The sequence below is a fragment of the Protopterus annectens genome, chromosome 4.part0 (genome assembly GCF_019279795.1).
Source record: "Protopterus annectens isolate FY-2018-M chromosome 4.part0, PAN1.0, whole genome shotgun sequence".
Lineage (NCBI taxonomy): Eukaryota > Metazoa > Chordata > Ceratodontiformes > Protopteridae > Protopterus > Protopterus annectens.
Window position 1 is genome coordinate 524,729,892 of NC_056733.1, and position 16,981 is coordinate 524,746,872.

The 16,981-nt window shown below is 44.1% G+C and overlaps 2 protein-coding genes across 2 annotated transcripts in view; both read right to left on the bottom strand.

Moving 5' to 3' along the window:
- Positions 1-16,981, bottom strand: part of CCDC117 (coiled-coil domain containing 117) — a 753,979-nt gene that overhangs the window by 651,773 nt on the left and 85,225 nt on the right. The gene's annotated exons all lie outside the window — the stretch shown is intronic.
- Positions 8,786-9,850, bottom strand: LOC122799414 (nuclear factor 7, brain-like). Its single transcript, XM_044068448.1, has one exon. It carries the CDS (start codon positions 9,837-9,839, stop codon positions 8,937-8,939), a length of 903 nt encoding a protein of 300 aa, XP_043924383.1. The 5' UTR covers positions 9,840-9,850; the 3' UTR covers positions 8,786-8,936.

Consider the following 16,981-nt stretch of genomic DNA (forward strand, 5'->3'; position numbering starts at 1 on the left):
CAGAAACTGTTGAGAGGGGATTACCCATTGCCAGACTCTCATGGCCTCTTGACAAAGAAGTAAGAGCACATTCCCCCCAGTTTTTAAGGTCCCAGACTACCAACATGTTGTCTATCTGAACCGTGATCACAACCCTGGGGAGAACGTCCTGAAAAGCCTGCAATGATAAAAGGACAGCTCTCATCTCAAAGACAATTATGTGAATGTGAGCTTCTAGACCAGGATCCTTGAATGGTCATCCTTTCCAAATCCCACCCCCACCCCATGAGGGAGGCTTCCATGGTGGCCATGGCTAAAGGAGAAGTAATTACAAAAGGTCTTCCCTGCAGAACTAACAGAGACTGCAATCACCACTGAATCTGCTTGTGACACACTGTCGTCATCCGTACCTGGAAGTCCAAAGGATGAGTAAGGACAGACCACTGTATGGCCACTGTCCTCTGCACAGCTTGCATATAAATCTTGGCCAAATGAATTATGCCTATCAATGACACCATGTGGCTTAAAAGCTTTAGAAGTGAATGAGCCAGATGTTTGGGAATCGCAAGCACTGACAAGGCTTGAGCTTGGAAACTAAGAACTCTTGAGGATGGGAGCCTGAAAATCTGATGAACTGTGTGACACCTTATGAACTCTAGGCCTTGTACAGGCTGTAGGCTCAATTTGGGGTAACTGACTAGGATTCCTAATTCTTCCCACATTTGGAGCAATCAGTCCCTGGCCAAGATCAATGAATCTGGGTACAGAAAAACCTGAAACCCCTGCAGCCAGAGCCAGGCTGCATCCACCACCATGCACTTGGGTAAATACTCAAGGAGGGACTGTGGTGAGAGCAAATGACACGGCCAAGAACAGAAAATGATTGGACCACAGTATGAAGTGAAGGAACCTCAGGGAACATCTATCTATCTTTATGTGATGGTAGGTGTCCTTGAGGTCTATCAAGCACACTCAATCGTCCTTCCTAAGAACATACAATATGGACTGCTTCCCATCTTGTTCACATCTCTTCAACGTGTCTTTAACCTGGAGTTCAAACAAGGGGGATCTGTCAAACGGGACATTACTAAAGGACACTTTGAAGCAGTTCGCAAAGTTGCACAACCGCATCTAGATGACATGCCTCAATGCAATTCCAGAGCCTGTCACTCTGGATGTTCCGTCAGCCACATTCAAAAGGAATCTTATGGAAATGTTGGTGATGGAAGTCAGGGTGGACAAGAGAGACTCTAGCTTTTTCTGGGTATCTGGAGATCGGTGTGTCTTGAGGACGCGTGATACTTCGGAGACCACATCTCGCTGAATCATTGTCAATGCGAGATTCGTAATTCAGAACCCTCAAAGTAAAGGTGGATGAGGCATAGGATCACTTCCCCAAATGATCCAGTGCCAGAGACTCCCTGTTTGGGGAGGGATTGACTGAAGATTGCTCTCTGGATATCATCTATGATTGACCTCTTGCTCCACTGATGCCCATCCTTGGGGTTGGAAGAACTTTTCCTGGTTTCTGGGGTACTTATTCTACTGTGTTAGGCTCCTTCGAAGTCCTGAGAGATACTAAGTCTAAAAGGGCATTTGGAGGGGGAACCACCCAGGCTGTAGATGGGCCAATGCCAAAAGCCTCCAGAAAGACTGACTCTTCCAGAGAGGGTTCTTCCATGATCCAGCCCACTTGCTGATGAATCAACTCCAACAAATTGCCAAAAAGAGGCATTGTCATGCAGGAACTTAGGGGAACCCTCTCTTTCCTTGAGGTCACTATCCTCAGTGAGGGATTGTACCGGAGAATCGAAGTGCTTCCTCTTCCCGGCAACTCTCACTCTGACAAAGTAGAAGGAGAGGAGTGGGGTAACCCCTCTGAGGGGGAAAAATGGAGAGCCCTGGATACAGACTGTCTGGGAGCAGCCTAAAGACTGGTCAGCACCACAGATAGAAAATGGGAGGGGGTGCCGACTCGAGATATCTGACCCTTCTATCTAACTGAGAATATTTTTTCTACAACACTGAATGCAGAGGCAGAAGCAGGCTTCCCAAATCCAAGGGCTCCAGAACGGGAAAGCACTGAAGACACCCCTGAACCTGAAAGCAATGTGCACAAAAGTACAGTTTTGTACCTACCATAAATGTAGATGTTTGAGTGCTAATACAGCTGCAGTCATAACAGATGGGTTATCCTGCCATCAGGCGGGTCCTCGGTCGGCCGAATTCCAAAGTCTAGGTCCGGCGTCTGATGTCAACGCTTCTTCCCTGACGTCAGTGCGGCAGGGGTATAAAAGAACCAGCCAACGCCATTTTCTTCAGTTTTTCTTGCCCCAGATGTCAGGTGCCTCCAGAAGGAAGGCAAAACATAAATTTATGTAATAATGCAATGCAATATAATCAAAAAACAGTAGTTGCAAGCAAATACACCATAAAAGAATACCCCAATCAGGTTGTATGAGGAGGTGTTAGCCATCAGGCCTGTCCCAAGAGGGGAAGGAGGGAGGGAAACCTGGACTGCAGCTGTATTAGCACTCTAACATCTACATTTATGGTAGGTACAAAACTGTACTATGTTCATCGTGCATACAGCTGCAGTCATAACGGATGGGTAGAATCCCAAAGCTAAAAAAGGGGTGGTAGGCACTAAGTGGAACTAGGAGGAGCAAGGATGCCCCGCAAGACTGCAGTGGCAAAGCCCGCTCTAGATTTGGAGTATAATGTTAGGTGATAGTGCTTGGTGAAAGTATGTACAGAACTCCAAGTGGCTGCTTCCAAAATATCTTTGGTAGGAACCCCCCTAAGGAAAGCTGCAGAGGTAGCTGTGGCCCTTGTCGAGTGAGATCCGATGCCTGTAGGTACAGTTTTACCATGAAAAGAATAACAAAAGCGTATGCAGTGGGCTATCCATTTTGAGATGGTCTGTTTGGAAATAGCCTTCCCTTGAGCACCTGTAGCATAGGACACAAAGTGTTGCTCTGATTTTCTGAATGGCTTTGTTCTGTCCAAATAATAACAAAGCTGTCTGTGAATGTCCAAGGAATGTAGTAGCCTCTCCCCTTTGTTTTGTGGATTAGGGTAAAAGGTAGGTAAGTGGATAGGCTGATTCAAGGCCACCCTGGATACTACCTTTGGCATAAAGGAAGGATTGGTTCGTAAAGAAACTCTGTCCTGATGGAAAATGATGAAAGGCTGCACAGCCATGAGGGCTTGTAGTTCCGAAAACCTGCGTGCTGAGGTGATAGCCAGAAGGAAGGCTGTTTTCCATGACAAATATTGCAGTTCTGTTGCAGCTGGCTCAAATGGAGGCAGGGTCAGTTTTTCTAGAATGAAATTGAGGTCCCAAGCAGGTACTGGTTGCTTCCTTGGGGGATTTATATTCTTAGCCCCTCTGAGGAACTGCCTTAAGAGAGGGTGAGAGAATAAAGGAGGATCAGTGTTGCATTGAGCAGAGATGGCTGAGTCATGGATTTTGATGGAGGAGAATAAAAGTCCACTGCTTAGCATCTCAGTTAGGTACTGTAATATTTGAGGTAAATTCAGTATTCCAGGATTCTGACCCTTTTTCTGATTCCAAGCACAAAACCATTTCCATTTTGCGGAGTAGGCTTTTCTAGTAGAAGGCCTTCTGGCCTCTAAAATGACATCCTGCACCTCCTTGGAGAGTAGGGTCTATTGTGAATTTAAGGAATCCTCCATGCGGCTAGATTGAGTGTTTTCAGCTGACTGTGAAGAGTTTTGAAGTTGTGCTGAGTCAACAGAAGAGGCATTAGAGGCAGGATCCATGGTGGGGAATGTGTCAGGCTCCTCAGGAGTGGATACCAGTGCTGTCTTGGCCAGTCTGGAGCAATGAGAATCATCTTTGGTCTGTCTGCTCTGGCTTTTAATGGAACTTTGGGCAGCAGAGGAAGAGGTTGGAAGGCATAAACTGTCATTGTTGTCCAACTGAAAGAGAGTGCGTCCACTTTCCAGGCCTGTGGATGATAGGTCCTTGAGCAGTATTTTGTCAATTGGTAATTCCTGTGGGTAGCAAAAAGATCTATGTCTGGCCTTCCCCATGCTTGAATTATCTTTGTAAAAACTTGAGGATGCAACTTCCATTCATGTGGATCTGTCATATTTCTGCTTAGATTGTCTGCCAGCGTGTTTTCCTTGCCTGGCAGGAATTGTGATTGAAGTTGGATTTGTAATTCCACAGCCATGTTCCAAAGAGACATGGCTAGCCGGCACAGGGGATATGAATGGGTTCCTCCCTGTTTGTTTATGTACCACATCACTGTGGTGTTGTCTGTCCTTATCAATAGCTGGCCTGGATGCAGTAGGTCTTTGAAAGCCATAATAACATTTTTTACTGCTAGCATTTCCTTTTGATTGATGTGTAGGTGCTTTTCTTTTTGGGACCATTTGCCCTGAATGCACTGATCTGTCATGTGTGCCCCCCAGGCGTAGTCCGAGGTGTCTGTTTTGATGACTTGATTTGCTTGAGGCAAGCAGAATGGGAGACCTATGTTTCTTTGGCATGCTTGAGCCCACCACAGAAATTCCTTTTGGAGGCATGGAATCAGTGGTATAATTGTTTCCAAACTGTGGCTGTGTTGAGACCATAAGTTTTTTAGGTACCACTGAAGTTTCCTCATATGCAGCTTTGCACATGGGATTAGCAGGATGCAAGATGCCATGAATCCCAGAGCCTGCAGGATTTTCCTTGCAGTCAGCCTGGTGAAGGTTGCCAGTTTTCTGAAGTATTGAGTTAGTTGCCCTTGTTTCTCTGGCGTGAGGTAGGCCATCTGGGTGTTTGTATTCAAGCTGGCACCCAGGAAAATTATTGTTTGAGAGGGTATTAGTCTTGATTTCTTTTTGTTGACTGTGTATCCCAGAGAGTTTAACAACTTTATTACAAACGCCAGGTGTTTCAGAAGTACGTGTTTGCTGTCCGCTTGGATCAGGCAGTCGTCCAAATATGGGTATATTTGTATCCCTTGAAGTCTGCAGAAGGCAATTACTGATGCCAGGCATTTCGTGAACACTCTGGGCGCAGTAGATAAGCCAAAGGGCAATGCAGAGAATTGATAATGGGTTGAACCTGCAAGAAATCTGAGGTATCTTCTGCAATCTTGTCTGATAGGGACATGCAGGTATGCCTCCTTGAGGTCCAGTGTTACCAGCCAAGACTCCTTCCCCAGCATGGGAAGAAGCTGCTGTAATGCGAGCATCTTGAATTTTGGTACGAGTAAATATGTGTTTAGGATGGATAGGTCCAAAATAGGTCTCCAATCTTTGTCCTTCCTTGGTACCAGGAATAGTCTGGAATAAAAACCTTGACCCTGTTCTTGTGCAGGTACCTCTTGAATAGCTTTCATGTCCATGAGAGCTGAAATTTGTTTTGTGCCTCTGCCCTTTGAATTTGTGGCAGGTTTGGCATGCCTCTCATTTTTGGAAGGGTGTGAAAGTGGAATCTGTAGCCTCTGTCTATAATGTCCCAGGATCCATTTGTCTTTTGTGACAATATGCCAATTTTTCGAAAATAATGCCAGTTTTCCGCCTAAAGGTGCTGCCATTAGAGCTTTGCTTGGCATGCAAAGGGGAAAGTCATTGGTTCTGCTTTCTGAATGGCTGTGATCTATCCTCTCCACCTCTTGGTGTAGGTGCTTGCCATTGTCTGCCTCTAAATGATCCATGAGATTGCCCTCTATCCCTCGGGCGCCTGTATCTACCTCTTTGAGGTCTCTCCGTGGCTGGAAAGGACCAATTTTTTGAAGGCCAATTTCTACTGAAACGTGGAGGTTGTACCTGTAGGAAATCTTTCACTGTTTGCATTGATTTTGCCTTTTTCTCCATTTTCTTTAATACCTCCTCCACTTTAGCACCAAACAATACATCTTTTTGAAGAGGTGCATCTAGTAATTTAGCTTTGACATGATCTGGTAAGGTTTGCTCTTTGAGCCAAGCATGTCTACGTATGACTGATCCTGTAACAGCAGCTCTACATGAGGCCTCTAAAGCATCAAAACCACATTGCAAGGTAAGTTTACCCACTTGTTCTGCACTATGCAACAAATCCTGCAACTCCTTCAAGTCTGGTTGTTCAGGTTGCGACATTTTGCTTTTCAACTGCAATAACAAAAACTGTTGATACTTTAACATATGGAACTGATAGTTTAATGCCCTCAAGGTTAAAGTGGCCGAGGTGTATACCTTTTTCCCCCACCTTTCTAAAGCTCTGGAATCTCTCTCTGAAAGTAATGGATTTTTGACAGTGGAGGCCTTAATTCCCTTGGGACCCTGTGAAATAGTTTCTGGGTCAGCCGCATGGCTTTTGTATAGGAATTGGTGTGAATCAGGAACCCGGTAATACCTGTCAGGCTTGACTGGAGCTGGAGGTAAAGAATCTGGGTTAAGGCTGACCTCTGAATACACATCATCTAGTATGTCTAAGACAGGAGGGATAGCCAGAGGCCTGTGCTGAGGGAGCAAGAGGAAATCCCTGAGCCTTTTCTTGGAGTCTGAGTAATCTTGGCCTTCCCAGTGGAAATGTTCCCTCAAGGTATGCAAGGTTTCCCCAAAAGAATAGTCCTCAGGGGGGGAGACAGAGGGAATGGACTCCTCTGCATCAGAATCTTCAAAAGGGGAGTATGAATGTTCCTGGTCTTCAGAATGTTCTGAAGTAATGGAGGCCTGGTCCGAGGATGGGTATTCTTCCTCCACTCTGGGCCTTTTATAGGTTCATAGGTTCATAGTTTAGTACTAAGCTAACTGCCCTTGCGAGCCATTTTAAGCCTAGCCAATTATCCCTTGTGAGACTCAAACTCTGCACCTTGTGTTTGTAAGGCAAACACTTTAGCCATTAAGCCACCCTCCCAACCCCTCATCAGACTTCTGACTTTTTGGATTTTATTAACCTTCTGCAGTCTATTTCTTTCATTGATCTTGATATATCTGTCCATGTGTATTAAATTAAACAATTCTTCTCTTAGCTCATTTTCTTCCAAACTGAGGGTACATCCCTTGTTTTCCAATTCCTGCGGGCATTCTATAGAAGGTTCTATAGCATCTTTCTGTGATACAGTCTCATCAATTTCATCCTGTGCCGTCTGTTGCTCTATCATATGGGAACTCACTGGCCTATCACTCCTCAACATTGACTGCATCAGAGTTTCCACAGTTTCTTGTTCCTTCCCTTGCTGTGTAGCTTCAAGTGAACATTTATACTGGTTTCCTGTGGAAGGCTCCAAATCATCTTCATATGGTACCTGACCAATTGCTTCCTGTTCCACTGGTTTGCCCTTATTTTCAATATCCATTACTCTATCCTGTTGTGGTGCTTTCTGAATTAGATTTTCTACACTTAACCTTCACTTTGCAGGTACTCCATAAGCTCAGTTTTTATTTCTTTAACTTCTCAATTACTAATCTCCTTTTCTACTTTTCCTCTTTGTCTTCTTATTTTTTTGCATTGTAAAGTTTTCCATGACCGGATTCCTTTGTCTGTATTTCTCTTCAAATATCTTTAGTGCTGCTACTTTTGTATTGATAAGTTTTGCTTTCTCCTTCCCATAAATATTACACCATATTAAATCTCTTTTTCTTTCCCATGTCCATATTTCTTCTTCAGAAGTGTCCTGATCTTCCTGTTTCTCCCTGCTTTGGGGACTCGCTCCATCCTGCTGTGATGTAACCTGTGTTAGACCTCCTACAGCAAATCCTTCACTTCACAGGCACTCCATAACTTCATCTTCTATTTTTTTAACTTCTTCTTTACTGATCTTCTTTTCTACATTTCATCCCTGTGATATTATTTTTTATTGTGAAATTTTCCATACCCAGATGCCTTTGCCTGTATTTGTCTTCAAATATCTTTGGGGCTATTTTCTTTACATTGATTAATTTGGCTTTCTCCTTTGCATAAATATTGCACCATATCAAATCTCTCTTTATTTTCCATGCCCATATTTCTGTCTTTTCAAGTTTATGTGAGTGACTGCTGAGATGTGTGAAGCACTTAACACATTCAGTACATTTATATTACTTCACTCTTTTTATTTGTCCAAATCTTTTGGGTTTCTAATACTATGATGGGAATAGACCCCATTCCTAAGTCAGAGGACAATTAAAGTTCATGAAATTAGTATTGTTTCAGTCTTTGATGTCAGCCAAAAGTGTTCTTCGCAGCACCTGCAATGTACCCAGTAATAACGCCTTCTGCAATTCATATGGGGTTACATGGATTAGAAACATACCTAAATACAACTGTAGATTCTGTTTTATAAGGCCCATTGCTCCTACTACTATTGTAACTGTGTAAATGGCATAATGCTGTCGAAGACTGCTTAGATATGTGAAGCACTTACTGCATTCAGTACATTTATATGGTTTCAATCCTGTGTGAATGGCTTGGTTTTTCCAGCCACTGGCACATGTGAAAGACTTATTGCATTCAGCACATTAATGCATTTCTTTCTTTGTGTGAACTCTCTTAGTTGTGTCACCTTCAGACCTCCTGCTGCAGCCATGTCTTGATAGATGTCTTGGAGAAGGAAGGAGAGAAAACTTGTCATACACCTTCGCCTGCTGAGTATGCTGCTGTAGATGCTCTATCAGGTGATGGGCCACAGGTGTTCCAGTGTCACATTCAAGGTTTTGGTGGCAGTTATGCTCTGATGGAAGCTGTGGTACACGAGTGACATAAACTTCGTCAATGTCCTTTCCAGGCTGAGACCTCTGCTGGAGGTTCCTTGTAGGGTCATGTAACTGTGATCTCACAAGTGTTGTCTGCAATTCATATTGCAGTCTGTACTCTTCATACCTGTGTCATGATTCTGTCCAAGATTGCTAAGATGCATGCAGCACTTATTTCATTTCATACATTTACTTGGTTTAATCCCTCTGAGTGGCATGACGCTGTTGCAGATTGCTGAGATGTGTGATACACTTGCCGAACTCAATAGATTCATACTGCTTCAATCCCTGTTGAAGTTCTCTTCAAAATGATCCTTCTGCTTCCTGATATTTATTCCCTTTACAGTATCCTTTGGAACTTCATCTGCTTTAAATAGCTGTAATAACTTCTTTTGAGGAATTTTGTATCCAACAGAAACACAGGTTTCGTAGTTCTGTACCATCACGTCCCTGTACAGCTCCTTATCTTGTTTCCTTAACATTTCCCACTCCTCTTCTGAGAAAGTAACAGTGACATCTTCAAAGGTTTCTGGCACTGTTAGCAAATCAACAGGTTCCGGTTGTCTGATCGCCATGTTGCTGTGACTAATGCCTTTAATGGCCACAGCATCATTTTCAACAGATTTAACATTTTCTTCCATTATTTTCAGGCTGTCCTCTCCTTTAATCTTGTCCCCCAAGTAGCCATCAGATTCTGTCACAAGGTAGGTAACGATCTCTTGTTTAATGCACTCGAGATTTCCTTCCATCCATTTTAGAGTATTTGCTTCGTCATTTTTCAGCTGCTGGATGAGTTGTTGTTCCTTGTCTAGGAGAAACTGGTGCAATTCTGCAAATTCTTGTTTAATGTATTTCTCCAAATTAAAAACATCTTCTTTTATATCTCCAATTTCCTTCTCATGATGGTTTTGCATGTACTTAAATTCTTTCACTTTGGATTCTAGAGATGTTAAAGCCATTTTTATTTTGTACTTATACACACCGAGTGCCTCATGCAGGAACACAAAACTGTGGCTGGAATGTCTGGGAACACACAGGACACAGATAAAAGTCTCATCATCCTTACAAAATAACTCCAGTCTCTCTTTATGCTCCCCACAACACTGCTCTGTTCTTCCATTTGTAGCACACAAATTATGCATTGCTTCTTTTTCCCTGCAGTTTCCTTCTTGTTTTGTGCACATTCCTTCTTCACTCTCTGAGATCTTTGTCCGAGGGGGGTTGAGCACCCCTGATAAGAGTAATCAAATCCTCAGCCATTTTGAGCAAATGTTTTTTAGGCATGGGGCCTTGAGAGGGGCCCTGTGGAGCTTGTCTTTTAGTATGCATGGCTGCTTTAGATTTAGTGAAAGCCTTAATGGAAAAAGAAGAAGGCGGCCTGAAGACACCTTGAGAGGTGGCAGGCCTGTCTAAACTCTGAGTTTCCCCGGCAAGAGTGGCGTCGGTATCTGTAATCGGGGTGTGGGCCGAGGAGCCTGCGACCTCGGGCACAGAAGACACCGCTAAGGAAGTGTCATCGGTAGTCAGGGGCTACGTAGGTGCCTCGCTGAAAACCGGAGCACCTGTAGTCGGCTTTAGCGTGGTGTCGGTAAAAGTCGAGGACCTCGTATGTCGGTCCTTATCTTTGCGTCTTTTACTCAAAACTGGAGTCGGAGTATCCGACGACATAATGTAATTAATTTTTTTGCCAAAATAGTGTTGGGCGAACTCCGCCCGACGCTTAATAGTGCGTTTGTTGAAAGTAGCACAAAATCGACAGGCCGAGGCGTCGTGGTCTGGGCCTAAGCAAGGAATGCAGAGGGAATGGAAGTCCTTATGCGGTATTTGCTTCCCACATGAAATGCAATTATTAACTTTGTCTGACATCGGTCTGAGGCAAGAAAAGTTTCCCCAACGGGGTACTTAGCTTTCAAGAAGACTTAGGTTGAAAAATATTTGTAATCTCAGGAGCTGGCCGACCGGCACTTGCGAACTGCTTCTGCTTCGGGCACTGCGCGGCAAGAAAGACTGGAGAAAATGGCGTCAGCTGGTCCTTTTATACTGCTGCTGCATTGACGTCAGGGAAGAAGCGATGACATCCGACGCTGGACCTAGACTTTGGAATTCGGCCGACCGAGGACCCGCCTGACGGCAGGATAACCCATCTGTTATGACTGCAGCTGTATGCACGATGAACATCCTGATGTTGATACTGGAGCTGAGCTGTCTAAGGCCAAGGCTCTGAGAGAGGTGATGAACCAGACACCAGTACTATTGACCTCAACCACAAAACTCCGGCTTCAGCACCATGGCTCCAAGGAACTGTTGGTCCCAAACAGGTTGGAGTTTATGCTACAAAGAAATGTGAAAGATCCGAAGCACTCTAGGTTTTCAGATCTGATTCAGAGGGTGGAAGCTCCACTCGCCCTGAAAACCTTGGATCTGAAGAGGGCCAAGGGGGAAATTCAGAATGACAGAGCTGAAGTTCCTGGCATCCGTGTTGGACCTGAGTGGATGAGGCCTAACTGCATTTCAGCCTGTAAAAATGACATCAGCTGTTCCAGATCTGGCTGTTTGATTCTGCTCACTAACTTGGGATGACCAGGCAGACAAAGCCACCAAGGATGGCTTTGAAGGTCGGTGCGAAGACCACCCTGCATGTCACATCAGAATCTGACAGGTTCAGAACTGATGGGGAGAAGGAGAGGACTCCAGTGAGCAAGAAGGAGTACCTGGGGAAAAGAGGGAAACTACCTTGCCCAAAGTTGCACTTTTAGTCAGAAAAGGCTAGGAATACTTGGCACCAGGGAAGCCTTCTTTGTTATTATCGGTGCTGAAGACAATCAGCTCAGAGGTGTTGAGGTCAAATCCAGTGCCGAGGAACTCAGGGAAGCCAAAAGCCTTTGGACCTGGTGAACTTAGAGGAGATGTTCCAGAGGTGGAAGCACAGGATGAACACTTGCACTCCCGACAGGGGAGTTCTTAGAGTCTTGTGCCAGAGGCTTCTTAGACCCAGTCTTGGGTGTGAAGGCTGCCAGTCCAGCCAGCTACAATTTTGTAAATAATTCTATGTCATTTATTAATAGTAATATGATTTGTATGCTTGACTTAGAAATGTAAGAAAATAAAAAGTTATGTACTCACCATACCATTCCATTTGAGTTGTTCATCTCGCTTTCATTCTTGACTGATGGGTTCAGAGCCAATCCATCGGCTCTGGTATGGCCACATGCAAAGCTCGAGGTCTTCCAGTAGCTCGAAGCCAAGCCCCTATCCCATGATGCACTGTGAATTAACTCAGATCTTGTTTGCTTCGTGTACTAAAACCATATAAAATAGCTATTCCCCTATGGAAGGGAAGAAGAAATTGAGCAACCAGGATGAGAACATCTAAGTCAACTATCAGCCAGCAGGGGGTAGGAGGGAGGGACGTAAGAATGAAGGTGAGATGAACAACTCGCATGGTACGTTATGGTGAGGACATAACTTCTTAATGTGAAGTTGTTCAACCTTGCCGTTCATTCTTGACTGATGGGTAGCGTCCCAAGCACCATCAATCTGGCTCATGGGAGTACATTTTTCATGACCGTGGACCTAAAGGAAACCCTGTCCCTGGAGGCCTTATCAACTTTGTAATGAGTGATAAACGTATGCGGTTCTGACTAAGTGGCTGCTGCACAAATGTTATCAAGGGTAAGTTTGGATGAAAACGCAGAGGATGTAGAAACTGCTCTGGTTGAGTGAGCTTTAATCTTATGTTGCAAAGGCATATTAGCAGCTGAATAGACAAGGTTGATACAATCAGATAACCATTTAGACAGAGTTGTTTTAGCCACTGGTCTACCTTTCCTGGATTCAGAGAATGAAACAAAAAGCTGGTCTGATTTCCTGAAATCTTTTGTTCTATCCAAATAAAACCTGAGCTGTCTATGAACATCAAGTTTGTGCAGCATATACTCTAACTTGTTGGAATGATTAGGGAAGAAAAATGGTAACGCAATAACTTGGTTAATATTGGTTTCTGAACAAACTTTGGGCAAAAAGGAAGGATTTGTCCTAAGTGATACTCTGTCAGCATGAAAAATCAAATAAATAAGGATGGCTGATAGATGAAGCCTGAAGCTCTGACACTCTGCGGGCAGAAGAAATAGCTACCAGAAAAATTACTTCCCACGACAAATATCTGAGGTCACAAGATGATGCTGGTTCAAATGGAGGGAGAATTATACGTGAAAGCATAAAATTTAGATTCCATGGAGAATAGGGAGTTTTCACAGGAGGTCTCATATGAAATGTCCCCTTGAGAAAGGCTTTGGATAACTTGTGGGACATGATATTTAACCCGTCAACCCCAAGATGAAAATTAGATATAGCAGCCAGCTGAACCCGAACTGTTGCTGCTGCTCTTTTGTTAAAAATCATAGTCAAGAATTCTAGTATGGATGTCATGGAGGCTTGGTAAGGATTAATATTATGCTTAGAGGCCCATATGGAAAATCTCTTCCACTAAGATGAATGGCTTATGAGAAGACAAAAGGATCTGTTTTGTCTCATTTGAAAGGTTATGAAGCCTGGCTACGAGGGGAATAGGAGCAGCCAAGCTGTTAGCTTTAATGACTGCAGACAGGGATAAAGGTCCCCCGACGGGTGTGTCAGAAGGTCTGGAACTGGGTCCAGAATCCAGGGATCCTCCAAGAGATGATGTTGAAGGAATGGGAACCAAATCTGCTGAGGCCAATGAGGGGCTATGAGGATGATGGTCCTTCCCAGGGATTTTGCTTTCTGTAGAACGATGGGTATGAATGGTATTGGTGGAAATGCATAGAGGAGACCCAGGGGCCAATCGTGTACGAGTGCGTCCCTCGGGGCTTCTCCCAGAGGGGGAATAAGGGCAAAGTAGCTTCTGCATTTTGTTTTGATGCGACTGGCAAAAACGTTGCAGCAAGGCTGGCCCCATTTACGGAAAATTTTGTCCGCAATCTCTTTCTTGAGGGACCACTTCTGTGGCAGCAAGATTGCCCTGCTTAGTTTGTCTGCTATCAAGCTGGATCTCCACAGGATGTGCATGACCAACAGAAAGTGCTGGGAGGAAACAGCAAACTGACAAACTCTGAGGGCTTCTTGGCAAAGGGGGTAAGATCTGGTTCCACCTTGCTTGTTCAGGTCCATACTACTGACATACTGGCTGTCTGAATCACAATCGTTCCTAGAGGAAGAGAGTCCTGGAAGTACTGCAACACCAAAAGTACTGCTCTCATCTCCAGAACATTGATACGCAATTGTGACTCCTGATCGGTCCATGTGCCTTGGGCAGTCTTTCCCTGAAAATGTCCCACCCTATCAGGGAAGCGTCCATGGTCACAATGGCTACTGATGGGGGTAGAACAAAGGGGCGTCCTATGGTGACATGAAGAGACATCAACCACCACTGGAGGTCTTTCTTGCAAGAGCTTGTAATCAATATTGTGTGCCCCATGGGAAGTTCCTGGTAAGACCATTGAGTGAATAACAGCCACTGAAGGATCCGCATATGCATTCTTGCTAATGGTATGGCTAGGATTGCTGCAGCCATCATACCCAATACTTTCAGAACTTCTGTAGCTGGTGCTCTGTCTTTCGATACCAATGTGGAGACATGCTGACGAAGAAAGACTCTTTCTACTGGTAGCCTTAGAGTGGTGGTTGAGGTGTCTAGCTCTGCCCCAATAAAAACGATATGCTGGGTTATGGCGGCAAGGCAGACTTTTCTGAGTTGACTGTAATGCTTAGATGACTGCAGACTGACAGAGTGTACTCCCTTGCCTGAATAAGTTGATGCCTGGTGGTGGCGGTAAGGAGACAATCGTCTAGGTACGGAAACACCTGGAATCCTAGACGCCTCAGGTGAGCTGTGACCACTGCCATGCAATTGGTGAATACTCTGGGGGCTGCAGGGATACCAAAGGGCAGGGCTCGAAAGTGAAAATGACTGGCTCCCAGCTGGAAACGCAGGTGATCTCTGGATGGCCTGGCCATCTTTATGTGGTAGTATGCATCCTTGAGATCTATCGAGCACATCCAATTGTCTTTCCCTAAGAAGTATAGACTGAAGCATGATCATCCGAAACTTCTCTTTCTTTACATATTGGTCGAGTCTGCTGAGGTCCAAAATGGGTCTCCAGTTTCCTGTTTTCTTTGGAACTAAAAAGAATCTTGAGTAAGTTCCAGATCCTGTTTGGTCTGCTGGGACTGGCTGGATGAATCTTTTTTTCTAGCAACTTACGGACCTCTATAGTTGCTCGTTACCTGCAACTGGGTGGAACGGCTGGGATTCTCCTTATGGACGAAGGGGGTGTGGCGAATGGTACGAAGTACGCTTTGGAAAAGATACTTTGTACCCAGCTGTCTTTTATGTTTTGCCAGGCATCTGGGTACAAATATAAGCGACCCCCAACTCCCTCCAGAGCAGGACAGTCAGGCCTCCTTTCAGGAGCGCTGGTAGGGTTATCCAGAGAAGTGATCTCTGTCACCCTGATGCTGTGGACCCTCTCTGCCGCAAGGGAGGTGTCTTCCACTATTACCCCCTCCTCTGCCCTTGAAGGGGGGTTCACCACATGTGTCCTGAAAGGGTCCTTGGGCTTTCTGGAACCACATTTTCTCTCCCCTTGACCTTTGGGATAAGGTTGGGTAGGGGTGGAAAAATGGGCTCCAATGGCAGACAGAGTCTTTCCCTCCTGTTCGCACCTGGTCAAGGTTTCTTTCACTTTAGGCCCAAAAAGCGATGGGCCATCAGAGGGGTGTTAACGAAGGATGTCTTGAAGGGCTCCGCAAAGGAACACAAGCGCACCCAGGAATGTTGTCTAAGAGCGATTCCTGTACCCGCTGCCCTACTCATTCCATCAGCTGCATAGGTAACATGTCCATCAGTAACTGACATTTTCTGATTGCAGTCCGGAAATTTCTTAAACCCAGACTTGGGATGTTTGTCTTTATTGTCTGCCATGATAACTACAATAAAACATGCAGACCAGATATTAATAGAAATACTAGGCTCTAAAAATACACACACACACACACACACACACACACACACACACACACACACACACACACACACACACACACAAGCTTGAAATAAAGTATCCAAAAAACTCTAAAGCTGTTTATAACTACTAGAAAACGCTATTTAAACACACACATACTATCAGATAACTACGCCAAAAAACACAAGGCCAAAAATTTAAACAGTAATGTTATAAACCGACGGGAAGGAGAACTTCGAGGAAGCTTATCAAAGCTAGCTATTTAACTATCCTAAGTCAAAAAATTGGTAAAGATATATAACAAACTGCTAAATAGAAAAATGTTTAAATTGTACTGGCCCGAGCTTGCACTGGAACCTCCGATCAGATGCCGTGGCAAACTAGATCTGAGGTAATCCACAGTGCATCGTGGGATAGGGGCTTGGCCTCGAGCTACTGGAAGAACTCGAGCTTTGCATGTGGCCATGCCGGAGCCAAACCCATCAGTCAAGAATGAAAGGCAAGATTGAACAACTTCACATCTATATGATTTTTACTGATTTTCAAGAATGTAACCACAGTGCACCCTGCTGGAAAAGAGCAGAAATGTGTATAAACTACATGCATATGCAAATGTATGTGTTGATGGTAAAGGGTGGAATATACAGAGTTAACCTGCAAATTCTAAGAAAGTATGTGGAAATTGTTTATGACTCTTACCTCTGTTTCAGCTCAGAGCAGACACAATGTCTAGAGTTGTAAGCTTTCCTGTTGTGTGGAAACAGAGGTAACTGCAGGATTCATGTAGTTTTATGACTTCCAGTTCTAAGCTAGTTTCTAAGAGATAAATGTCAGCTTCTAAGAGATAAGTATTCTTGACAATAAGGTGTTCTATTTTAAGTTCCTGATGGCCTGGAAACTAAAAACAGAGTTGACAAGAATGATGTAATCTGAGATGACCCAGCAGTAATGTGTTATTAATTTAAGAACTATCTTAGAGAAAGTCAGGACATTTTATAACGTGTTATGGACCAGTAAACATCCTCTCCCCAGCACTTGCATTTGCTTTGTAAGTAAGACTTAGATTATAGTATCTCTCTTACAGATAGATAGATAGGAAAATAGTAAGATCAGTCTAGATGTTTTCTGTATTTATGTGAGACTGTCCTGCAATGCTGTTTTAAAGTATTTCCTGTGATTCTGAACTCTGCTGTCACTGTGTTGAGTTATTGAATATTGTCTTGTTCTTTTATTATTATTATTATTATTATTATTATTATTATTATTATTAAATATATTTAAACCTTTTAATTGTGGCTGGTTTTGTTTAGAGATATGTACGCTCT